Source organism: Rhinoraja longicauda, chromosome 14 (genome assembly GCF_053455715.1).
Source record: "Rhinoraja longicauda isolate Sanriku21f chromosome 14, sRhiLon1.1, whole genome shotgun sequence".
Taxonomy (NCBI): Eukaryota; Metazoa; Chordata; class Chondrichthyes; order Rajiformes; family Arhynchobatidae; genus Rhinoraja; species Rhinoraja longicauda.
In genome coordinates this window covers 16,659,043-16,686,285 of record NC_135966.1, presented here as the reverse complement: position 1 = coordinate 16,686,285, position 27,243 = coordinate 16,659,043, and the positions used below count along the sequence as shown (strand labels likewise).

The following is a 27,243-nucleotide window of genomic DNA, read 5'->3' as shown; positions in this document are numbered from 1 at the left end:
ATCACTGTTGACGTTTATGCACAGTGAATGTGCGTTTCTGAAGGTCTGGCCTGCACAATCCACGCATGCATTATGGAAAGTCATGCAAGCCCTGTCCATCTGATATATAGACAAGTCTCCAAGTTTCACAGAAAATCAATTACATATCATTGGGCAATAGAAATTTCAGGCCTGCATTTAGAAACAACATATCAATATTCCTGTGAATTCTTCTCATCTTCAGAATATCTTATTTCTGACACAATTCTTGATTTTTTTTAGCAAAACACATCAGATAATTTGCACATTCCAGACTCGCACAAAATAATGTATTATATAAACTGTTATTTATCCTTTGAAAAACAAATGTTGGTCAGTGCGTTGGGAGAAACTCCTCTTCCACATTTCACAGAGCATTTTTATTACCAATTCAATGAATTTATGCGCTCATCCTGCATTAGCAACTGAATCTTGAAATTTCTGACTCAGAAGTACATAAGGCATTATTGAGACCAGCAGGAATTTGAAGCAGAAATTCAATCCCTTGAGTCCTCTGGGCATAGTGAGGGTTCATTAATTCTCTCTCTATTCTCTGACACCCAGACCCTCTCTGTTGGATCCAGTGCTCAAACATTTCTTGATATCTAGCAAAGTAAAATTAATTGCCCAAGTGTTAATGATGGGAATCTCAGAAGGAGATCTTCTGGGTAAAGATGATTTAGGCTTGATTATATCCTGGCTTGATATCCTTGATGTCAGAGATGTCAACGGAATCTCGTCACAGCAGTAGCTGTTGAAATTGTCCATATGTAGATGTGGAAGGATAGACCCATTGTCTGCCTCTGTGTGAAACTATCTACTTCTGCTGTTTATTTTGTATGCAGTCCAGTGTAACATCGACTGGTATCTCATTTTTATCTATTCCTTATAATGGCAGGTTCTTACAGTCAGAACTCAACTGTAGTCAATGGCCTGGCTTGATGCTAATGGCAAATGAGTGATAACATTGATGAATTTATAACTTATAGTGGATGATGGTGGGTCAGCAATGTTACTGACCCTTAGGTTCCTGCTGAAGAAGCCCAGCAAAGTGATATCCAGGGCATTTCAGGCAGAGGGAATATATACTGTCCTTGCCAGTGAGGCCCATATCCCAAGAATGAATAAAAAGACAACTTGCTGTGGGTCAGGGTTTACATGCAAGCTTGGCACAATTAAGCACAGCAGATTCTCCTCCCTTTAGGATACTGTGAACCAGATGGGGTTTTATGTGATCTAGTGTGATCTACACATGTTAGATTTTTAAACCTTGATTGTTTATAGTATTTAAATTCCCCAGCTATTGTGGATTTTGAACTCACATCTCAAGGTCATTAATTTAAGCTGCTGGACTATTTGACAACTTAACCTTCCAGTGTTAAGTCAAAAATCTTGAGGATAATTTCATGCAATTAAGTGCTATTTCTTGCCCAATGATAGGAATAGTTTCTAAAAACTAATGTTACATTTAAAAACTGGATGATTAAAAATCAACAATTTTTTACTTTAAAAATGTATTTTTCCTCAGCTTTACCTCAGACTTTATGAAACAGTAACCTGTTTTCATAAAGTCTGAGGTAAAGCTGAGGAAAAATACATTTTTAAAGTAAAAATGTGTTGATTTTTATTGCAGTATTGCAGTATTATTGTGCAAGATTAAAAATGGCAAATGTCATGAATAGAGCACATCAAAACTATTAGCTTGAAGTAATTGAGGAATTGGTTTTGAAATTTCAAGAAAACTAGGAAGAAAAACAACAAAGGGTGGTATTTCAGCATTTTAGTCAATTACACTTATTTACAAGTTTGTAAAGTGATAAACATATGGTACATTTTTCTAATTTTGGTTAACTGAGACTTTACACCTGTTTTTGTGCATCATGAAGTTCTGCATTTATTATCAAAAGTCATGTAGCAGATCATTCTAGTGCCTGATAAATTACTGTAACGCCAGAAAACACACATCTATTGGTAATCATTATTTTGGAGGGATTTATTTAAATCACAGTCCACCATAATGGTGTAAATTTAAGGACCGTTCATTCTGCAGAGGCCCATTTAATTAGAGCTCAGGTTACTGGATCGGGCACACAAGTCAATGTGCTCAACTAACTTTGCTCCAAGTATTGAGGGCATTAAAATTTAAACATACATTCCTCGGAAGTAGATATATTTTAAGTTGTATGATCTTACAGAAATGTTTAGAAATTGAAGATACTATCAGTAAAAAATACACTTTTCAAAATAGCAGCTTTATCTCGTACCATGACACATTCTTCCAGTACTACGTTATCCCACTTTCTCATCCACTACCTACTCACTAATGGGGGCAATTTACAGAGGTCAACCTACAAGTTGAGAGAATAGCATAACTTGGTGAAGCAGACTGTATGCATTCACATCTATTTATCCGTCTTTTCATCTTCAACGGTTATCAAATTGACTTACAGAATGTTGATTGACAGCCTATTTTATCATGTCTCTTTATGCTTGAGATAAATAATTTCTACAAAAAAGCTTTGCGGTATTGTTTATTTTGCACCTAATAATTTATTATGGTATGTGTATGACTACAATGATTTCCATTTCACTTTAATGATAGTTTCCTGGTCTTACATTAATATTTATTTTAAACTTTTATTTCCTCAGGATTCATTCTCCTTTTCTCCAATTTGCACCTTTCCCAAAATATTTTAACAAAATAAATTACACCCTAATGATGAAAAAAGAAAATGCTCTGACCTATTATGAAATCTAATAAAACAAATCGGCTTCAGTTATTGGAAATGCATTAAGGAGAACATAAGATGTGAACCTTTCAGGCATCTGCACACTTGGTTTGCACTATCAATCAAAATGCAGTCAGGTTAAAATAACCACACAAAACACATTTAGAAGAGAACAAAACATTTGCAGAAGATAGACACAAAATCCTGGAGTAACTCAGCAGGACAGGCAGCATCTCTGGAGAGAAAGAATGGGTGACGTTTTGGGTCAAGACCCTTCTTCAGACTATGCAGATTATCACTTCATAATTACATCAAATTATCTCATCACCAGTAGTATTATCTTTTACTGCTCAACCACCAATCCACTCCTATTCTATACAAAATCATTAGAGTCCCTGCATCAAGTAAATTTCTAAATCAAAAAGATTGGCCAGTGACTTATTTTTAATCTCCAACTATGGTACTCAAGTAGTAGTGCAAACAAAAAATATAACTTTCCCCATCTCTAAATAAACACATTCACTCACCATAAATCAGCTGAAGTCAATAAAATCCGTTTGGAATTTACTGAGGAGGAAAACTACCTTAAAATTCTGCATAATATTAACATGTTGTGTTTGAGCCTAACTGAAACAGCTTTCAAGAAGAAAAATGTTATACAGACTGAAAATGATGATGAATCAGTTAATGGACTGTAAATTTAAGAACTTACCTATAAAAATAAGAGCAACCTCGCACTGTATTATGACTGAAATATTCCTGTGTCTTTTCATTTCCAAAATCTTCCAAGGGATCTGACCATAAAAGATCACACATAGGACCGAATGCTGGTGGCTCTTTAAATCTGTCTAACTGTGAAAAGAAACATATTGCATCGTCATTCTGTTGTGTTGAATGGGGGGAAAAAAAACTTTCCATTTTAATAAGCACACACCAGAAAATCAAAATTTAATCAGTCCGCTTCACAACTTTATATACAAAATATTGGCAGAATATTTTCCCAATTTAAATGTTTCAAAAATCTGCTTTGTTGCGGTGCGTCACAGTGGAATAATGAGAAATTCAATACTAAGACAATGGAGGAGGTATCAGATGACCAGAACTTTGGTCAAAGATTTAGATTTCAAAGATATTGAAGGAGAGCAAAGGAAAGTGCTTCAGGAAAGAAGTTCCAGCCTTACAATATTTCAATCCATTATCAGTTCGGTTTTCCTTTATTTGGAGTGGATCTCAAGTGGATTTGGAGCACAAGTAGGCGAAATGGACTGGCTCTGAGTTGACCTGTGGAATCTTGGAAAGAACAGGGTACCAATTATATATTCCCACATTAAAAGTCTTACCACTTCCTAGCAGTCAATATTGATAAATAATATGAATATCACTGACATTCAAGATCATTCAAAAACTATCACAATTAATTATAATATTAAAAATATTATAAACAACACTTGCCAGTTCCATTCCATGTTGCATACTTTCCTAATAAAGAAATTTCTCATTAATACTTCATCATCACTGGGTCTACGTCCCAGAACTCTGGATAGAGTAGATGTGGAGAAGACGTTTCCACTAGTGGGAGAGTCTAGGACAACAGGTCACAGCCTCAGAATTAAAGGACATTCCTTGAGGAAGGAGATGAGGAATTTCTTTAGTCAGAGGGTGGTGAATCTGTGGAATGCATTGCCACAGAAGGCTGGGGCGACCTTCAATGGATATTTTTAAGAAGGAGATTGACAGATACTTGATTAGTACAGGTGTCAGGGATTCTGGGGAGAAAATAGGAGAATGGGGTTAAGAGGGAAGGATAGATTAGCCATGATTGAATGGTGTAGACTTGATGGGCCGAATGGCCTAATTCTGCTACAATCACTTATGTATTCATGAACTTATGAACTCTATGCAACATTATTGTGTCAGTTCCTGTCACCAGCAGGACTGTAGTGGGTTAAAAAGGAAACTCGTCACACCTTCTGCAGAACAACTAGGGATGAGCAGCAATTGCTAGTCTTGCCAGTGATGCCAACAATGCAACAAATTAACAAATAAAAAGAAAACTGCCAATTAACATGCCAGCAATCCTGATATCTTCATTTGGCAGTTGGCCTGTTTACCATCTAAAATTTTCCCTTGAACGTTAATGAAAGGTGTTCACCCCCATCTTCAAAGGAATACGTAGGATGAACAAAGTGTTGGTTTTGTCAGCAATATCACATAAATGAGTAAAAATGAAGGGAGAAGGTCACGCAAGAGGGTGTCACATCCACTAACTAATCCCTAGTGGGAGTCTATATATGTTTACTAACATGGAAAAAGCGTGAAATACCTATAATCAATCTGCAGTTCCTAACTCAGGCTTGCTGCATTTTCAGGCTAAAAATACACCCCAAGTGCCAGAAAATCACTGATTTGCTGGTAGTTGTTAAGGTCAGGTTGCTCTTCAACTTTTAAGCATTGGGTTTCTACCAAATCACAGCTGGATATACCCTGATCATAGTCCAGTTTGCCATGCACTTTTGTTTACGGAACAAAAATAGAAATAACTGAGCATCAGGTTCTTTAAAGCTGAACTGCAGTTGAAATCAAGAAATATAAAAGACTGTAATCTGGAGCAAAAAAAGAAAAAAAGATGGAAGAAATCATTGGGCCAGTAAGCTTATGTTTGGAAAGGGGAAATAGTCATTAAGTTGATAAACTATTACATTTTCCCTGCATCATCTCAATTTTCTTCCATTCCCCTTGTTCTGTTTCGAAGTGCAAGTTGTTTACATTGACATGGGCTTATTATTGTGTACATACTAAGATACTGTGAAAAATGTTGTTTTGCATGTTATCAAGGCAGATCACACCATACATGAGTACAATAGGTAGTGCAAGAGAGAAAATAGAGTATTCAGTAAATAGTGTTGCAGCACCAGGGAAAGTGCAGATAAAAAAGTATGTTACTTCATTCACTTTAAAAACTGGAAAATTGTCACATTGTCAAACATTGAAGAACTCGCAAAAAAAGACACAAAATGCTGGAGTAACTCAACGGATCAGGCAGCATCTCTGGAGAACATGGAGAGATGACATTTTGTGTCGGAAAGAACTTGCCTTTTTTATATCATCCAGGGTGTGTATTTCAGGGGAAAGGCCTCCATGTACACAAAGGAATTGTTGGTTCATCAGTGCAGCGAGGGGAAGGCAGTCGAAAGCTTCCATACATGCATTGTATATCTGTTCCGAATACTTGATTTTACCTAAGGAGAAAAAATCCATTTGAGGTTAATATTATGAAAAGACCATAATTTTTTTTTGTACAAGATAAATATGATGGGTTGGGGATTTTGAGGATAATTTCAAGCATCAGCACCTCAATGATAATCTGAAACAGTGAATTGTAAAATCCATTGTGGTACTAATATAAATGTCATCTTCTGAAAACCTTAAGATCATTTACTTTTACATTTTGCCATGTAAATACACATTTACATTTTGCCACTGTACAATACCCATTAGAAGCAGCGGACCCAAAGTGGCATTTCAAGCACCATCGATTGAACTCTAATGTTCCTGAAATGCTGATATGAACTCACTCCACTGTGGGAGATGGTAAGGCCAATGGGTCAATGCAGTCTACAGTCTGTGGGTCCATAAATGAGTCAATTGCTTTAATATTCTTACGAATCTGTAAACATGGAATTTTAAAATCCTTCTCTGGCATGATAATGACAACTGTAGGAGCCATTTTGGCTCCAAAATGGCTCCTACAACTAAGAAGGCAATGATGAAGGAGAAAATATTGAGGTTATTTAGGTATCCCTGAGTAAGATCATGGAGCAATAAAACCTTACAACCGGGGAAAATAGATACTATCTTTTCAGAAGGCATGCAAAACCAGTAGAGCTGCTGCTTCAAAGTCTGAGTAACCAGCATTCAAATCTGACCTCCAAAGCTGTCTGTGTTCATACATTTTGTCTCTATGACTGTGTGGATTTCCTCAAGCTTCTCTGGTTTCCCCCCACATCCCAAAGACATGCACGTTGGTAGCTTAATTGGCCACTATAAGTTGCCCTACTATGTAGATTAAGGGTAGAATCTGGGGAAGAGTTTATGGAAATAAAGGGAGGATATGCTATAGAGAAAGTATTGGTGGAGCAATGAGATTCTGTGAGTCGGCATGGATACAATGGGCCAAAATGGCCTCCTTTTATGTCATTAGAAAATACAAGAATAAGGTGATACATCTGCAAACGATTCAAAGAGCAAGTGGAAATTAAAAATGGATGACACTGGGCTTCTTACCTATGGCAGGAGCAAAACAATTTGCCTGCAACTCTGAAGTTGTAGCAATTATTTGAAAATAAAGAAATTCAAGAAACAGACACTGTGGTCAGTTTTACGAGGATGTGTACAATTATATTACTGTGTAAGATGGAATCTTCGTTTCTAAGAACATCAAGGAACATTTTCTTTGTTAATGAGATCAATGGAGTGTGAGATTGGCGTTCTGGTGGTGGTAATGGACTAATCCTGCAAGTAGGTCAGTTAGTTCACTGCTTGGAATCAAACAGTTAATTTACAATTGAAATCAAGCATCTGGTCTTCTCCTATGGAGCATTGTCCAAGTAGCACACAAGTGGTAACAGGTTATTTAGACAGACTCTTCACAGAAATTACTAGTGTCAGACCCCTTTATAGGCTACCATAAAATGGCAAATCACCTCAGTTCCATGACACACTTTAACAATATGAGACATAAAACTTGTAGTGGTTTTGGGTGTTTCGCAGTAAATCCAAATGCAAATTTCCTTGTGAGCACATTGGATATAGTCTGGAATGAACCTGGCTAAATTCAAACAGTCTGCCAGCATTCATTTTCTGGATGTGTACATCAATAATTTTCATTTACTGCAGGTAGTATTGCAATGTTTAAGAAACATTTAGACAGGTACATGGATTAGATAGGTTTACACTGATATGGGCCAAATGTAGGAAGGTGGAACTAGTGTAGATGGGACATGTTGGCCAGTGTGGGCAAGTGGGGCTGAAGGACCTGTTTCCATGCTGTAAGACTCTATGACTATTTGAGCAACATCTGAAATATCCTGGCTGCATTAGAACCATACCTCAATAAGAAATCACTCTATTCAGGTGTATTTAGGCAATTAGTGTGTAAAGAGATCCCATTTTGAACATTTGATTTATTCTGTCAGGTCTACTTGCTACTTAATATTCAACTTTCTCAAGCTTATATATTTATTCAGGCTTCTTTTACCCCCAAAACAATTCTACTCTGCCCATACTTAATCTTCATAACACTTACCATCATCCTCTCCTGTCAATAAATTAATCAATAATTTATTTTTAAATTAACCCTAATTTCTATGATGTCTGCAACCCAACTATGATTTAGAAGATTGTGATATTTAGAAAGGACGATATTAAGTTCTAAATCAAATGCAGAAATATGCTCAATAACTACTTTGGCTGGCTCTACATGCACCAAGTCATGATGCACTGTTTTTGATGAGAGTGGTGATTCTAATTAGGCACTCAGCTGAGTCTCCTGGGTAATAAATAAACCATAGATCCTTGTCTACATAAAAATGTTGAAAGTAGCAGTATTAAAAGGGCCTGTAATGGTAAAATAAAAGGGTAAATTATTTGAATTGTTAATGAGGAATTCTGATATTTTTCAGGATAGGACATGATAATAAATCATATATTTTTACAGCTAATTTTCAGACTCACGATGATTCTCAACTTGACCACAAAATAAAATTCGAGAAAACCTATAAAAACCTACAGAATAAACCGTTCCATTGGGAATAATGCATTCACAAACTAAATAATGAGAACGACAATAATTAGATAAATCTAAATGACATGTTTCAATACTATCCAAATTTAAATTCTGAAAAAAACCAATGATATATGTTTCAAAGAATATGGACATATTTGTAATGTCAATGATCATGCAAAGTATTTGTAATGCTCTTATAAACAATTGGCTTGCACCATAAGTTAATGTGAATTCTGTCAATAACTTTTCTATTATTAACACATTGATTTGATTGTCATTCATTCCATGATTTCTGAGATTTTATTGGGTTAAAATTGATTTTTAATGTAGCACTTTTTCTAATGATGTAAAAATATTGATAGTAAATTATATTTCTTTACAAAATATCAAAAACCTTTTGTTGTAACACCAACAAAGCAATTTGGAGTTTAAACATTGAAATTCCGTTATGTGTTAGACTTAACAAATTGGGAAATTCAGGCAGCCACGGTGGCGCAGCGGTAGAGTTGCTGCCTTACAGCGTATGCAATGCCGGAGACCCAGGTTCGATCCTGACTATGGGTGCTGTCTGTTTAGAGTTTGTACGTTCTCCCCATGACAGCGTGAGTTTTCTCTGAGATCTTCGGTTTCCTCCCACACTCCAAAGACGTACAGGTATGTAGGTTAATTGGCTTGGTGTATGTGTAAAATTGTCCCTAATGTGTATAGGATAGTGTTAATGTGCGGGGAACGCTGGTCGGTACGGACTCGGTGGGCTGAAGGGCCTGTTTCCGCGCTGTATCTCGAAACTAAACTAAATGAATTAATTTAATAAATAATGAAATATTTTATTAGCTGGATCCATTCATTCAAGCATTTTTTACCAAAACCAAAAGTAATTTGATTAACAAGGACTATTCTTTGACACTATTTTTGAAGTTTTAGGCATCAGGTCAAAACATTTCTGTGTATCAAACAACCAAAAATGTTCATAAAGGTTCACTTAATGAATTTAGAGGTGCAGACTTCTTTTATTTATAGTTTTTGAACAGACAATTCAAATGTGAAAATTACACAATGAAGTGGCAAAAACAAATATGTTATATGGATGTTAGCGAATCATTATAAATACAAAATTACACTTTAATTTTACTCTTTAATCAACTAAATGAATCTACTTTGATTATTAATCATCTCTTATGACTATTTATTAAAGATTTCTGTTTGTAACAATTGGTTTCACATTAATAACAATATAACAAAACACAACAGAAATGACAATAACTCTTCTTTCAGTACTTTCTGAGTACTGATGCTTCAATGATGACCCTAATTACCTTACCTACAAAGTAAATTACAGGCAAACATGAACAATTAATTCTCCCAATGAATTATCTCGACAAATATTACCTTAACGTATCATTTTGTTTGAGAATCCTCATTTCATTTACATACAATATGGATAATTCGATTTTTGAAATTGCAAAATTAACAATGTACCAGATGAATTAAAAATATATAATACTGACTCAGCATTTTAGCACTTAATGTAATAGAGGTCTGGTAGCCAGTTGCATATTCTGCAAACATAAAATGTAAAGAAATTACAATAAACAGATGTTAATCTATGAAAATGTACTCTTGTCTAAAGATACTTACATTCTTGTTTGAAAGTGAAATATTCTGTCAAATGTCTACATTCGTGGTTTCCACGGAGTAAAAACAGTGTCTTTGGATACAGAATTTTCAATGACCACAGATACAAAACACACTGCATGGAAATAAATAACATAGGGAACAATTTTAAGATGGTGAGATACATGGTATAATTTTAAAATATTTAAGTACAATAGTGATAAACAACCAATCTAATGAATGTCAAGTCAAGTCAATTTTATTTGTATAGCACATTTAAAAACAACCCACGTTGACCAAAGTGCTGTACATCAGTTCAGATACTAAGAAACGAACATACAATGGTACACAAACATAACAGCACATACATAAACAGTTCACAGCACCCCCTCAGAGGGCCTCAAACGCTAGGGAGTAGAAATTGGTTTTGAGCTTGGACTTAAAGGAGTCGATGGAGGGGGAAGTTCTGATGGGGAGAGGGAGTTGCAACCGCATAAGCGTGGTCACCCCTGAGCGCGGAATAGTCAGTAGCCCCGTCGGCCGACCTGAGAGACCTGGAGATAGAGTGGTGGATTAGAAGATTTTTGATATGGGGGGGGGGGGGGGGGGCAAGCCCGTTTAGGGCTTTATATGTGAATAGGAGGAACTTGAAGTTGATTCTGTACTGTACTGGGAGCCAGTGGAGAGAGGCCAGAATCGGTGTGATGTGGTCCCTTTTACGGGTACCCGTCAGGAGTCTCGCTGCGGCGTTTTGGACCAATTGCAGGCGGGACAGGGATGATTGGCTGATCCCAGTATATAGGGAGTTGCAGTAGTCTAGGCGGGAGGAAATGAATGCGTGGATGATTTTTTCAATGTCGTCAAATTGGAGGAATGGTTTGATTTTAGCTATGGTTCGAAGCTGGAAGAAGCTAGCTTTTACCACAGCGTTGACTTGCTTGTCAAACTTTAATGCAGAGTCAAATATCACGCCAAGGTTTTTGACATGCGGTTTGACTAGAGAGGATAGGCTTCCAAGGCTGCCTGTTATCGTTTTCATGGAGTCGGGGGGGGGGGGGGGGGGGGAATAGGATGACCTCAGACTTGCTCTCATTTAGTTGAAGGAAGTTCTGTGCCATCCAACATTTTATGTCCTCAAGGCAGTGCATGAGGCTGATTAAATTTGATCGGTTGTTGGGTTTCAGGGGGAGATAAAGCTGTGTGTCATCCGCATAGCAGTGGAAAGAAATGCCGTGCCTTTGAATGATTTGGCCGAGGGGGAGCATGTACAGAGAGAAGAGAATTGTCATTGTCACCTCAACCTCAATTACCGAATGTAATTTTTACTATGTTCATATCCTGTCACATAACACCTACAAATGTCATTCTGCTACTAAATTCTATAAAAACATTTATTTAGTGATTAAGATCAAAATTTATGAATAGCTTCATGTGTGCCCACCATTCTTTAGCATGTGTTGCATTAAGACAGGATAGGGTTAAATGTAACGAACATTCAATGTAACACAATAACAATGTATTATGACTAATCAATTCCTGTCCCTCCCCTATAAAGAATAAATCTCCCAAGCTAGTATTTTGAATTCATTAATATTAGATTAGCTACAGTGTGTCTTTGCATTTTAGGCAATGTCACAAAAAGCATTCGTTTAGTTTTGATTGTTGCTGCATGACATAATTTAGATCATTATGTAAATGTGAGGCACTTTTTAATAGCTTATTGGAACAATATACAGATCAAAAATGTTGTTGCTAAATTATTACGACACAACTTCAAAAAATGATTCAATTGCCTTGAAACATTTGCAATTTTCTGGCTGTTATAATGCAAAATAAATAAAAATATCTTCAGGCTTCAGTGAATTTGTCGTAAAATATAATTGATGGTGTGCTGTGTTCCCGATAAAGTCAAAAATATTATTCATTCTCGATTGTCTTAAAGGCTGCAATAATATCAGCGTTTTTGATTTGTTGCAGTCGTGTGGCATTAGATAGGGAAATGTATCCAATAACTAATATAGGTTAGAGGAAACATTAGATATGGTTGTGTTCTTATAACACTGTTGTGCTTGTCCACTTGGCGGTATATTAGTAAGGATTGATGTCTAAATGTTTTTATTACTTATACTAGTTTGTTAATTCAGGGGATGAGTTTATGTGTACTTCAACAATAGTCTATTGGTGTGAAGGATATTAACTCCAGAGCCAGGGCCTTTCCTTCAACCTAAAGCAGACAGCCTTATCCTGGATAAATTGCATCTCTCACTGCTGATGATGCTTAGGGACAGGGTCACAAGTTCTATTTCTGCCTTTTCATGTCCCTCATAATACACTTGCAACTTCAGACCACATGTCCTCACTGTTGAAACAAGACTGTCCATTCACCAGGACCGTACAGTCCCATTAAAACTGGTACAGACAGATGTGTTGGCAACTGTTGGGGTTATATGAGATCAAGTGGATTAATGGTTCATTTGCAGATTCAGTGTGGCAGCTTTGGTTTTGGCTCTCAGTGAAGCCACGTGATGGTGAAAAATGTAGGTCAACCAATACCTGTTCTCTATCGCTGCTTTTCTTAGTCCTCCACTAAGTTTTTTCATCATAGAGCAACAATGCTTAATCACTTGAAAAAATTGAGCTAATTGTGATCAGCAGCAAGTTTGAGAGTAAAACAGAAAATGCTGGAAAAATACAGCAGATCTCATAGCATCTGATGAAAGATCTTTGACCTGATACATTTTTTTTCTTCCCACAGATGTGCTGATCTGATGAGTGTTTCCAGCATTGTCTATTTTTATTTCAGATTTCCAGCATCTGCAGTTTTGATTTTCCTCCAGCACAAAATGTACTTGGCCTTAGTTTAATGGAAAGTCAAGAGATCTGAATCAGGCTTTAGGAATGCACAGTCAAGCCCAGATGTCATTGACTACACTGCTCTGACAGTGCACATTGGTGGTATTTTGAATGGTTTTAGTGGCTAGTTGATAGATATCATTTTATTATTATAACTGTGGCATTTTGTAGCTAGACGAATCTCTGAGGTATTTTTCAAATCTTAGGGTACTCTGTGAAGTGCCTCTCAAATTGTAGGTATCATTTATTAATGAGGTGGTTTTAGGGGATTAATTGAACTCTACATGCTTACATCTTGTCTGTCTCATTATTTCTTGTTTCTGAAGTTGGAGGTTGCGGTTGGAGGGGAGGACGCTCCTCAAACTGCAGAGTATCTTGGACAATACAGCTCACCTCCTCCATGATACACTGGTCAACCTGAGGAGTACCTTCAGCAACAGACTGGTGCTACCAAGATGCAGTACAGAATGCCACAGGAGATCCTTTTTCCCTGTGGCTATCAAACTGTACAACTCCTCCCCCTTCTGTCGTGGGGTAAACTGACTCCCCTCCCCCTCACCCCCCCCCCCCCAAATCTTTGCACATCCCCAATCTTTTCCACTTGTCACTTTAATTTCATGTTTCATGTATCTTGTGTTTTATGACTGGTGGCAGATCAATTTCCCTCCTGGGATAAATAAAGTTTTCTCATATCATATCGCTACTTGCGAAGTGGCTTTGGCAAAGCCCATCAGAGGCCATTATGTCAACCATAAGAGAATGGGATTGCAGTCACATTTATTCTGCATGGCAAGGTGAGCTGTAGTGCTAGAACTGTCCTCAGATGCCAGGTGGTGTGGTGGGGCTGGTGAGGGGAGTGCCAGAGTGTTGATATTTACCCTGATGGTCTTATAATTCACTCCACAGGAGCAGGGGCAAGGAGCCCACCGACCTGAACATCAAGACCCAAAAGGACAAGTACCACCACTGTCCTCCCTGCTACTTCCATTTGTGGATGTTTGATTTCTTCTTCAAAGGATGTAAGTGAATCATTGGTATTTTTATAACAATACTAGCACAAGTGTGCCCGTTGGGCCCGTCCTCGTAGGGTTTCCATTGTAACCGGGAGGGGAGTGGGGGGAGGGAAGGGGGAGGGAGGGAGGAGGGAGGTGTGGAGGGGGGAGGGGAGGGGGAGGAAGGGGGGAGGGGAGGGGGAGGGGAGGGGGGAAGGGTGGGGGGAGGGAGAGGGGAGGGAGGGGGGGAGGGGAGGGAGGGGTAGGGAGGGGGTAGGGGAGGGGGAAGGGGGGGAGGGGGAGGGAGAGGGGAGGGAGGGGGGTAGGGGGGGGAGGGGGAGGAAGGGGGGAGGGAGAGGGGAGGAAGGGGGACCTCCCCTTTTCCCAGTACCCCTCTTTCCCCGTTGGGCCCGTCCTCGTAGGGTTTCCATTGTAACCGGGAGGGGAGTGGGGGGGAGGGAAGGGGGAGGGAGGGAGGAGGGAGGTGTGGAGGGGGGAGGGGAGGGGGAGGGAGGGTACTGGTAGCCCGTTTATTAAAGGAAATTTTAAATATATGCCTTGATGTATGTGAACTCATACACACTACACTAATATATACTGTCGCTCCTCAACTTACGATGGGGTTATGTTCCGATAAACCCATCGTAAACCAAACATATCGTAAGTTGAAAATGCATCACGTGACTGGAAGGGAGCTGCCGCTCGCTGCCGCCCGCTGCCGTTGCCCAGCGTTTGCATCATCGTACAGTCGAGATATCGTAAGTCGAAGCATTGTAAGTTGAGGAGCATTTGTAATATTAAATAGGTGGACATTTCCTATCCAAAGGGATGCATGTGATCTAGAGGCGTCCCAGTAAAGCACCACCTCTTCGAATTGATGGAAAAAAAGATATCAAAGATTTGCTTGACTTTGTGACTTTGTGACGTTTATGTACTATTAAAATTAAAGAAGGCTTGAGTAAATTAAACCCAAATAGACACTTCTGCCTTGTGCAGAATTCAAGCACAAGGGGCTACATTTACAGATTAAGCAACAAAAATAATGAGGAAATTCAGCAAGAATTGAAAAAAAAATGTAACTCAAGAATGTAGCAAACATAGTCTGTAAATGCAAAAGACAGTGGAATTGATAGTAGACTTTAGGAGAGCTCCATCTCCCCTCCCCCCACTCACCATCAACAGCACCACAGTCACATCTGTGGAGTCATTTAAGTTCCTTGGAACCATCATCTCCAAGAACCTTAAATGGCGGGCCACCATCGACTCTACAGTCAAAAAAGCCCAACAGATGATGTACTTCCTGCGGCAGCTGAGGAAACACAATCTGCCAAAGGCAATGATGGTCCAATTCTATACTGCCATCATAGAGTTTGTCCTCACTTTCTCCATCATGGTCTGTTTTGGCTTAGCCACCAAACACGACATCCGGAGGTTGCAACGAATCGTTTGATCAGCTGAGAAGGTTGTTAGCTGCAACCGTCCCTCCATTGATGAACTGTACACTGCAAGGGCCAGGAAGCGAGCGGGCAAGATCATCTCTGACCCCTCTAACCCTGGCCACAAAGCATTTCCCTCTGGAAGGCGACTCTTTGAAGCATTTCCCTCTGGAAGGCGAATCCGGACTGTCAAAGCCGCCACAGACAGACATAAAAACAGCTTTTTTCCACGAGTAGTAGCTCTACTCAATAACCAAAAATCTGTAGCCTTTTTTTGCCCTTGTTTATTCACTCACATGTTTGAACTATAATGTTTTATTCTTAATGTTTTAATGTTTTCTGCTTTATTCTTAATTGTTACTGTATGTTCGTGTTGTTACGTGCGAGCAGAGCACCAACGCACATTCCTTGTATGTGTACATACTTGGCCAATAAACTTATTCAATTCAATTCAATTCAGAGTTAGCCAGCATGCTCCAAGGGAATAATGTGATAAGACAAACTGGATGGACTGTGAGCCATCCACTTCATTGAAACATACAAATGATACTTTAATGAGAAAAAGCACTGGTACATCTTTACAACAAAACATTAATAATCATAGAAACAGAGCAGAATGGTAAAGCTTCATCAAAAATATACTTAATACAGATCAATAAACTGGAGCTGAATTCACCATACTTGATAAAGTATATGTGTGTCCATTATGTTTCAAACAATATATTTTATTTGTTTTTGAAGTATGAATGTGTTGACGTGTACATTTGTGTTCATGTGGATAAGTCACATTAGGTCCATGCTATTAATTTTTTTCTGGACACACAGAGTACTTGCCTCAATACTGAAGTAGCCTCTGTCCACATAGTCTCCCAGAAAGAGGTAACGAGTAGTGGCTGGTGATCCACCCACTTCAAAGAGCTTCATTAGGTCAAAGAATTGACCATGTATGTCTCCACAAACTAGGAAACAAAACACAGTAATTTACTTAACTCAGTGGATTTATAACTCCAAACTTCAGTAAACATTAGTTAAACCAAGCATGCCGATCCATTCAAAATTGTTCAGTTTATAACTTTAATGGTTACTAGACCAAGTGGACCCGTTGGGCCCAAACCGCTCCTGCATTGGTGCAGCACCCTGTCCTCTCCCTTCTCCTCAACCCTCCTCTCCTCTCCCTTCTCCCCCACTCCTCCCTTCCCCCCTCCTCCCCTCCCCATCCCTCCTTTTAAACTTTAAAATGTGAATAACTTAAAAAATATAACACCGATTTCAATAAAACGACTTGCATTATCACTAAAGTGACAATGGTGAGTAAGGTGGGCCTAAAATTGTTGCGCTATCGTGTACCGTTTTGGCTGAAGTTCAGTCACAAACAAGATAACAAACGAAAGTTTTAGTATATAGATTCTATGTATTCCATCAAGACTGGTTGAAAGCTTATTTATATAATTGCATGTGATAAATTCATGTTCTGCATTACAAGAAAGTGCTAATAAATCTTAATTTTACATTTTTCAAAATGTTTTGCTGATTTTGGGCTTATCAGAAATTCACCCAACTCTACCTAAATTGATAAGTAGACCAGTTAATTCTTTTAGTATATTGGATTTTGAAAAAGACTTCTCAAAGCCAGTATGGTTTTAATCAAATGCACAGGGCATTAAGCAACAGTTAAGAATGCGAATGTGTAAAGCCTCCAATAGCCTCCATTACAAGGCATTCAGAGTACGGTTGTCTCTAATTAATGAGCACATGACAAACCATCATTAATTCAGAAGTCTGATGTATATAATACATTCATTGCTATGAATGGCAGAACTAGTTGCTTCTCTCTCTCCATTTTTATTCATTGTTCTTTCTGATGATGTGCTTTTGATGCCATTCATTACAATGCTGTGGAGGTTTAGGCACTACCTTGAGTGATTTTTGTGTATTTTCCAACTTACAGGCAAGACACTTACAAACAGAACTCACCCGTTACCAGGGGATGGTCTCTATATGAAAATATTGCAATGCACTGCTTTAATGAGATCACAACCTGAGTACTGCGAATAATTTTGGTCTTATTTAAGAAAAGATAGTCCTGCCCAACAGGTTTTGTAGTAAAGGTTCATTAGTTCACTTCTGGGATGAGAAAATTGTCCATGAGGAGAAATTGTGGAGAATGGGACCTTTGTTCTTAAGTTTAAATTCTTTGATAGTTTCACAGAGTCAATGCTGGGGTTCTGATTCCCCTCCTGGGGAGTCTTAAGTTAGGCATCATAATCATACAATAAGTAGTCAACCATTTAAGCATGAGTTGAACAAAACATTTCTCCAATCAGGGCTTATGAATTTTCAGAATTCACTCCCCCAGAGTACTGTGGATGCCAAGTTATTGAATATATGCAAGACTGAGAACAGGAGATAATGCCCCTTCAGGATAAATAAGGATACATTGTGTTGAAGCAGAAAATCAGTAATGATCTTATTCAGCGGCAAAGTAGGTTTGAAGGATCGAATCACTTATACCTGGTCCTACTTCTTGTGGTAACTCATCCATATTATAATTATAATTAGTCATTGATAAATGGGATTGCAACAAATGGATTACAGTCTATGATATTAAATTTAATAAAAACAACTGAGAAGAAAAGCTTATGTTTCAAGTCTGCTTAAACCATAATTGTCGTTTCAATGCACTGTTTAATATAGATAGCACTAATTTCACTGTAAAATAAAAATTCTACAATGTGTAGAAATAAGTTATAAAATATCAGAAGAGAGTTTTGGTACCCGAATTTATTAGACTTGTGATAACACCAGTGTACAAATTCAGAATAACATCATCCAAAAATTATACCAAGGTACTGAACTGTGAACACAAGAAATGTTTTCAAGGCAGCTATTTATTTGTTATTGATAATGTGGATTCTTTATAAATTGATTGATGATGCTATTTTTACCAATTACCTCTCTTTAGTTGCCAACTGAGTGGGTCTAATTTAATATGGTTAAACTCTTACCTAATCATTCTTAGATCGAAAATCTCCTGCAATTACTTCTCTTCATGCCCCCGCATCATTGCCTCTGGAGTCCTGCAAGGGCGACAGATGACAACTGCAACAGACCCAAACATGATAGGAGATAAAAACAATCCACTGGAGCAACTCAGAGGGTCAGGATGCTGCTTCTGACCCACTGAGTTCCTCTGGCAGCTTGTTTTATGCTGATACTACGTGACAGCTCCTCCAGCAGATTGGTATTTTCTGCTCAGGTTTCCAGTGTCTGCAGTCTCTTGGAGTCTCCATGATAGGAGATAACTATGGCTAGGGGAGCTATTGGTCCTTGGTCATCTTCCCCTGCATGCTAAGTAAGCATGCTGCACTTATCACTCGTCAAGTTTTAACTATGGATTTAATTTCTGAAGAAAGTCAAACTAATTTACATTGAATGCAGTGGTGCTAACTGCTGCCAATAGAGTCCCTTCCCTGGACTTATGCTCACTCATTGGTACTTATTTTGATAGGAAATGCACGGATTCATAATGAAGACAAGCTGGCCTGGATTTTGTTCCTATTGCAATGATGAAACCATCAGCTTCTGTACTTCTTATTCCATGAAACTAACAACAATTGCGAGATTTCCAACCATGCTAATTTCGGGCAACAATCCAAAAGCAGAGTCAATGAATCAGTGTTTCTCCAGAGCATGTGCAGTTTTGTTGTTTTCTTCCCCACAATCAAAGGAAAACAGTTGAATTGATAAAACAAATCAGATACTTACAAACTAATCGCACTGATGTTGAAGTGTCATATTTTAGTTGCATGGGTGTATGTAACTTTCCTACAGTGTGTAAATGCCCATCTAACTTGATGCAATCTTCAACCATGGATTCACTTCTGTCCAAGAAGTAACATTAAAGAAATAACAAAAATTTTAAAAATGAATGCAATAGAAAATGCAATTGGACAGAATGAAATGCAATAATGGCCACTTCCTGTTTGCATCAATTCAGAAATTCTATCAGCCGTATCCTTGTCGCGAAGACACAAGAGACTGTGGATCCTAGATCTTAAGCAAAATATATTCTTGAGGTTTTTGTTTGCTTGCATGCCTGATGCGAACTCAGCATCAGATGTGTTCCCTGTGAAATGTGCTATCAGTCATAGAGTATACATTGCAGAAACAAGCCTTCAGCCAAACTCTTCCTGTGTCAACCAAGATGCCCCATCTAAGCCAGTCCCATTTGCCCACATTTGGTCCATATATTATCCCTCTAAACCTTTCCTGCCTATTTATCTGTCCAGATATCTTTCAAATGTTGTTACAGCACCTGCCCTAACTACCCCCTTTGGCAGCTCACCCCTACACCCACCATCCTCCCCCATCATCCAAAAAACTTGCCCCTCGGGTTCCTTTTAAAGTTTTCCCCTCTCACCTTAAACCTGTGCTTTCTAGTTCTTGATTACCCCACCCTTGGAAACAGACATTGCATTCTCCCTATCACCCTATGTATTTCCCTCATGATTATATACACCCTCTATAAGATCATCCCTCAGCTTCCCTCATTCCAAGGAAGTCCTAGCCTGCACAACCTCTCCCTATGGCTCAGGCCCTTGAATCCTGGTAACATCTTTGTAAATCTTCTGTGCACTCTTTTCAGCGTAATGGTATATTTCATATAGCAGGATGATCAAAGCTTCTTTGCTCAATTCCTTGACTGATGAAGTCCAATGTATCAAAAGCCTTCATCACCACCCTATCTACCTGCGATGCCACTTTCAAGGAACTATGACCTATACTTCCAATTTCCTTAAATTACTAAAATCTGCATGGCCAATTGTTTGAAGTCATCCAATGTTCTGACATAGGTTTTTGATTATTATAAGATGGTGGGGGGATATCTATCAGTACTAATGTGTTCATGCATTGAATTATCAAAACTGTATTAATAAAAATTCAGAAAGAAACTGTTAAAAAAAAAAGATTTACAGCAATTTATATTTAGAAAATACACTACAGAGAAACCCACAATCTATTTCAAGTATTTAGATGACTATTTATTACAGGACCTTCGTAACATGGATGCATACTTACAGGTAAGGTTATTCAAGATAATTATATTTCAAACTAGCAGTAAAAAAGGTGCATGATTGTCAAATAATATCTGTGCCTCTGAAAAGATATTTAGTATGTTATTTTTAGAAACGATAGTATCATAGTTAGGTACAGAAGCCAATTTGCCATCTGTAAACCACAGGTCTACAGTCCTTGCTATTACTCCCACTGCTCATACTCTTATACTGGCATTATTGCTATGGGAAATTCAGCCAATTACATCAATTTAAATTGATCCATCAACAGAAACACTTACACAACAATGCCTGGATCCCATTGGAAAAAATAAACTTTACTTTCATCAAGGTTTTTTTCATTTAATTGCCAATATTTTGTTTGAGATCTATTTTCTACTATACAAGATAAATATGTGACACTAATTGATAAATTGATTGTTACTTCTATCTCGGGTCTAAAAATGTGTTCTTGTTTGCAACCGGCTATATATTTTCATCAGCACATTGTATTGTCTCTGGGATTCAGGTCAATTGAAGTCAAAGGAAACCATTTTAGAGGTTGACAAGATTGAATATTTTTAGGCAATTGTATATCAAACCTATCAAAGAAAGAAAATTGATTTTTGGTAGTTCACAATTCAATCCTAGGTTTGATAATTATCTAAATGACCCAATGTGATGAGGGGTAGAAATAATTCAGATGAGTCGTTCAAAAGTAAAAGAATTCACAGTCTGAGATAATTCTCCATTCAGTTTTTGCAATGCTGTGTTTCACAAAATATTTCCAGCACTGTTTGCCAAGTACTGTTACACAACAAGGGTTAGTGAGGTTCTCTGTTCAAAGGTAACCAACTGCCCTATATTATTTCTTACTCGGAAAGCAGAGAGAGTATGTTGCTCTGCGGGGATAGCAAGTTTTTCTATTGTGCAAGGCTGCCAACAACTACACACTGGTTCCAGATGCCTCGCATTACAGGCATCGGATATGAACTCTGCCCTAAACCCAAAACTGGCTTCCACTCTCTCAATGTCCAGCTGGTGTGTAACCATAGGTAGTATATCATCCAGATTTTCTGACTGCAGTCCTAATAATCTTTTTCTGTGGATGCTGCATTAAAATCACAACAGCAAAACTATTTGGCTTGATAATGAGAGTTATCTGCTGACTACACGGCTGTTGGCTCAGGTGTGCAACAAATAAAATGAGATCTGATGGATTACTTCCACAACCTCCATGGAACATTGCAGAGTTCAGTTGAGTAGGCAACAATTCAGTTGCCCAGATTCCCAGTGGACTGTGATAAACTGTATGGCCATTATGGGGACCTGCCTTTGTTACCAGCGTTAGCAAAAGTGGTAACAAGGGGGAAGAGGATGGATTGGAGAGAGGTTGTGGGAGGTCTCTTTCTGTTGATATGGTGTGAAGAAATCATTTTAGTGCATCATTAATAGCCACATCTCCTGTTCTCTAATTGCACCAAACCATCATCTTCACTCTACTGCTGTTATTCCCATTGCATGCTTGTCTGAATTGTAAACGATATATGGGAAATAAACATTTAAGATTAAATTTGTAAATTACTACACACTGCATATACAAATCATTCATTCCCATGCACCAGTCTCCTGCACACCTTTTCTAAAGTTCCAATGCAGGACTACCTAAGAGGCTGACAAAAAAAGGAATGCTTATTTTTAATAAGGCAAAGGTGGCTGACTCTTTGAGCAATCTTGAACAGAACGTCCAATATCGGAACAGCCTCATCCCATATCTTTTCTCTGGAAACCTTCAACGGAACAGCATCATGAATCAAAAAAACTGAATAACATTGTTATTTTCTGCCAAACACAAAGTGCTGGAGTAACTCTGCAGCTCAGATGGCATTGAGGGAGGGAAAGGTCAGAAGGCGTTGCAGGTTGGGACCCCTCCTTAGATGCTGGTTATACAATTTATGTTCCATTAGGTTGTAGTTATTTTTGCTCTTAATTCAAATTGACTACACATTCTTAATAGATTGCCAGCTGCTTTTCGTTTCCTATTGCCAATATTTTTTTGCTGCCAGCCCTTTGTACTGGGTTTCAACAGCTTCTGTTCATTCACTCAGTTTCAGTGGAATTGAAACAAGTTAATCATGGTGCTATGCAATTAGATTATTTGACAATAAATCTGGCTCACAAAGCCTATTATTAACAGCATGAACTTTGGGGAAATTACATCATCAAATATGCTCTGTTCACTTTCTTAATTAGACAAATAAAAATAATCCACAGTATCCGATTGCTATCAAAGATATTTTAAATTATTCTGTGACTGAAAGGAAGCATGCAGGTACAGCAGGCAGTGAAGAAAGCCAATGGAATGTTGGCTTTCGTAACAAGAGGAGTTGAGTATAGGAGCAAAGAAGTCCTTCTACAGTTGTACCGGACCCTGGTGAGACCGCACCTGGAGTACTGTGTGCAGTTTTGGTCTCCAAATTTAAGGAAGGATATTCTTGCTATTGCTATTGATATTCTTGCTATTGTAGGTTCACTAGGTTAATTCCCGGAATGGCGGGACTGTCGTATGTTGAAAGGCTGGAGCAATTAGGCTTGTATACACTGGAATTTAGAAGGATGAGGGGGGATCTTATTGAAACATATAAGATAATTAGGGGATTGGACACATTAGAGGCAGGAAACATGTTCCCGATGTTGGGGGAGTCCAGAACAAGGGGCCACAGTTTAAGAATAAGGGGTAGGCCATTTAGAACGGAGATGAGGAAGAACTTTTTCAGTCAGAGAGTGGTGAAGGTGTGGAATTCTCTGCCTCAGAAGGCAGTGGAGGCCAGTTCGTTGGATGCTTTCAAGAGAGAGCTGGATAGAGCTCTTAAGTGAGGGGGTTTGGGGAGAAGGCAGGAACGGGGTACTGATTGAGAGTGATCAGCCATGATCGCATTGAATGGCGGTGCTGGCTCGAAGGGCTGAATGGCCTACTCCTGCACCTATTGTCTATTGTCTATTGTCTATTGACCAGAAAATTATCAATGTGGACACATATTTTATACCAGCTCAGCCCTTTCACAATCCAGGCTATCTCCTTCAGTGTTTTATGCTTGTGTAACCATGCGCACATTGGATTGTAATAAAATGTTGTATTTAGAAATGCAATTGGTCATTTAATCTCAATAATTAAATAATTAGCTAAATAAACAATGAATACTGCAACTTTAACCTGAAGAAATAAATGATGGCCAATGGGTTCAAAACACCTTGCTGTCTTACCTTAAAATGGTTTTTTTTAATATAGCACACAAAATATTTCAAATTTGGTTAATACATGTCATACCTTCACAAAGACAATAAACTCAGATTATATTCCCATCATCGTAATTGTAGGCAGTAATTGAGAAAAAAGAGGTTGACACATGTTATATTAACTCAATATTCTACTGGTATTCATTGTGGTAATAAGTTTATGACTCCTTACACAAATATTTCACAGCTATTGAGTACTTTGATCAGTTAAGAAAATAATTAATTAAGGACATTAAATGTGTTCTCATTGGATTCCTGGGATATGTGTTCAAATCTGCCTCTACATAATTTTACATTCCAAATGTAGTTCCAAACAGAAGAGGAAGACCGTGTTTTCAGATTTCATTCTACGCTGTCAAGTTGAAAATGTATGACACTGTGTGAATTTGACAATATTAATTGGTTTGATATGAAAACAAAATTCTAGCTAAAAGTGAAATAGCCAAATTGTATGGGTCTGTGAATTGTCAGGAACATGATATGCATTTTGGTCAAGCCAGCCTTATTTTCTAATACATTTGCTATAAAAAGGTAAAATCGGAATGATGTGAGAGGAAAAATACATCCCTCAGTTCCATACCCAATTATAAGTACAAATACCTGAAAAAAGAATACCTGGACAACCTTATTTACCACTTTCGACCAAAACAAGGATTTTGTTCCACAAGTCAATGGCGGTGAATGTGGGATACCTGGGGAGCTTTCAAGAATCATGCGACGAGACTCATGCTAGCTGTAAGCAAGCATCACAACGTAACAACTAACTTGTGTTTCCACCCATCTCTTACCAATTTCCATCTCAACATTCTCCCACCCCCTCCTGGTTCCATCTGCCTTTCAATCTCCCCCCTCATCTGGTTCCACCTATCTCCCAACAACCTTAGTATCATCTTTACTTCTCACTTCTACATATTGGTTATCTTCCCACTATATTCTCAGTCCTGAGACAGGGTCTCGACTGAAATGCTAACCATTCCTCAGAAGGCAGTGGAGGCCAATTCTCTGAATGCATTCACGAGAGAGCTAGATAGAGCTCTTAAGGATAGCGGAGTCAGGGGGTATGGGGAGAAGGCAGGAACGGGGTACTGATTGAGAATGATCAGCCATGATCACATTGAATGGCGGTGCTGGCTCGAAGGGCCGAATGGTCTCCTCCTGCACCTATTGTTTATTGTCTATTGTCCTTCGTCTTCTTGACCCGCTGAGTTATCCCAGCAGTTTATTTTTTTGCTCCAGATTCCAGCATGTCTCTTGCAACCTTATTTTCTACCCTTTCAAAGATGCTCTCTCTAGTCTCTGCAGCTTTGATGCAACTGAAAGCATGTTTATTGTTATCACTTTTTCAATAATGATGATGACCTGAAACTTTGACTCAGTTTCTTTCTCCACAGATACTTCCTGACCCATTGGGAATTTCTCTTGTTTTTGTTTTATATTATTGCATGCACCTACACCCAATTAAAGAGAGTCAGAGGGTGGAAGTTAGTGGAGTGGCTATTATCAGGGAGAAGGTACTTGGGAAGATGAAAGGGCTGAAGGTGGATAAGTCACCTGGGCCAAATGGACTGCACACTAGGGTTCTGAAAGAGGTGGCTTTAGATATTGTGGAGGCTTTGAATGTGACATTTCAGGAATCATTAGTCAGGAGTGGTCCCAGATGATTGGAAAATTGCCAATATTACCCCGCTGCACAAAAAGGGAGCAAGGCAGAATAATGGGAACAATAAGCCAGTTAGTTTGACCGGTGGTTGGTAAGATTTTAGAGTCCATTATAAAGGATGAGTTTACGGAGTACTTAGAAGTTCACGATAAAATAGGTCAAAGTCAGCATGGCTTTGTGAAGGGGAGGTCTTGCTTGACAAATTTGCTGGAATTCCTAGAAGTAAATAGCAGGACAGACAAAGGAGAGTCAGTAGATGTTGTTTACTTAGATTTTCAGAAAGCCTTTGATAAGTTACCGCTCGTTAGGCTTCTTAGGAAGATGAGAGCCCATGGTATCAAAGGGCAGATACTAGCATGGACAGCAGGTTGGCTGGATGGCAGAAGAAAAAGATTGGCAAAGTTTGCAGATGATATGAAAATAGGTGGAGGGTCAGGTAGTGTAGGGATAACAGGGACTGCAGAAGAACTTGAACAGGTTGGGAGAGTGGGCAAAGAAATGGCAGATGGAATATAGTGTTGCAAAGTGTGGAGTCATGCATTTTGGTAGTAGGAATAAAGGAGTAGACTATTTTTTAAATGGGGTAAGAATCCAGAAACCGGAGGTGCAGAGGGACTTGGGAGTGCTGGTGCAGGATTCCCAAAAAGATAATCTGCAAGTCGAACCGGTAGTAAACAAAACAAACTCAATGCTAGCATTTATTTCAAGATAGCTTGTATACCAAAACACGGATATAATGTTGAGGCTCAAGAAAGGCACTGATGAGGCCGCATTTAGAAAATATTGTGAGCAATTTTGGGCACCATATCTGAGGAAGGATGTGCTGGCTCTGGAGAGGGTCCAGAGGAGGTTTACAAGAATGATCCCAGGAATAAGTAGGTTAACCTATAATGAGCATTTGTCGGCACTGGGCCTGTACTCACTGGAGTTTAGAAAAATGAGGGGGGACCTCATTGAAACATACAGAATAGTGAAAGGCTTGGATGGAGTGGATGTGGAGAGGATGTTTCTACTAGTAGGAGAGTCCAGGACTAGTCATAGCCTCAGAATTAAAGGACATTCTTTTAGGAAGGAGATGAGGAGAAATTTATTTAGTCAGAGGGTGGTGAATCTGTGGAATTCTTTGCCACAGAAGGCTGTGGAGGCCAAGTCAGTAGATATTTTTAAGGCAGAGATAGATAGATTCTTGATTAGTGTAGGTGTCAGAGAATATGCGGAGAAGGCAGGAGAATGGGGTTAGGAGGGAGAGATAGATCAGCCATGATTGAATGGCGGAGTAGACTTGATGGGCCGAATAGCCTAATTCTACTCCCTTATGACCTTATGACCTACAGGCACTTGATAAAATAATCACAATTGATTTTAAGAAACCTGGATTGACTGTACAGTTTTGGAAGAAATTAGTTGTGCATGCAGGAAATTACAAATACTTAGTACATGTATATTTTCATATTTCATCAGAATTTTGCAAATGCATAAATACAGAACTTCGTTCTCAAGTGAATGTTGTATACTGGACAAGTAAATAGTTATTCTAACACACAGACTATTCAATACGGGTTATTAGGCTCAAAGAGTATTTAATTGGTGATTACTTCCCTATATTCTTTCAAATATGAATAGATGAAATGATTATCAAATAATACTAATTTGACCGAATGGGGAAGTGGTAGGAAAAGTATTACTGGGAAAAGATAATCGCTCATTTTATAATTCTTGATTTTTAGATTTGAGTAAATTAAAGCAGCATCCACAAAATATATTACCCATTTAGTAACACCATTCCAGATAACTGTGAGTGAATC

At 38.5% G+C, this 27,243-nt stretch overlaps 1 protein-coding gene across 3 annotated transcripts in view; it reads right to left on the bottom strand.

The window, feature by feature from the left end:
- The window catches only part of ppp3ca (protein phosphatase 3, catalytic subunit, alpha isozyme), a 291,143-nt gene that overhangs the window by 75,443 nt on the left and 188,457 nt on the right, over window positions 1-27,243 (bottom strand). For all 3 annotated transcript variants that reach the window (XM_078411515.1, XM_078411513.1, XM_078411516.1), the window contains 4 exons: window positions 16,262-16,386; window positions 10,171-10,282; window positions 5,837-5,986; window positions 3,460-3,595 (listed from right to left, as the gene is read on the bottom strand). In XM_078411515.1, coding sequence (XP_078267641.1) covers window positions 3,460-3,595; window positions 5,837-5,986; window positions 10,171-10,282; window positions 16,262-16,386 — 523 coding nt within the window. The remainder of the gene's footprint in view (window positions 1-3,459; window positions 3,596-5,836; window positions 5,987-10,170; window positions 10,283-16,261; window positions 16,387-27,243) is intronic.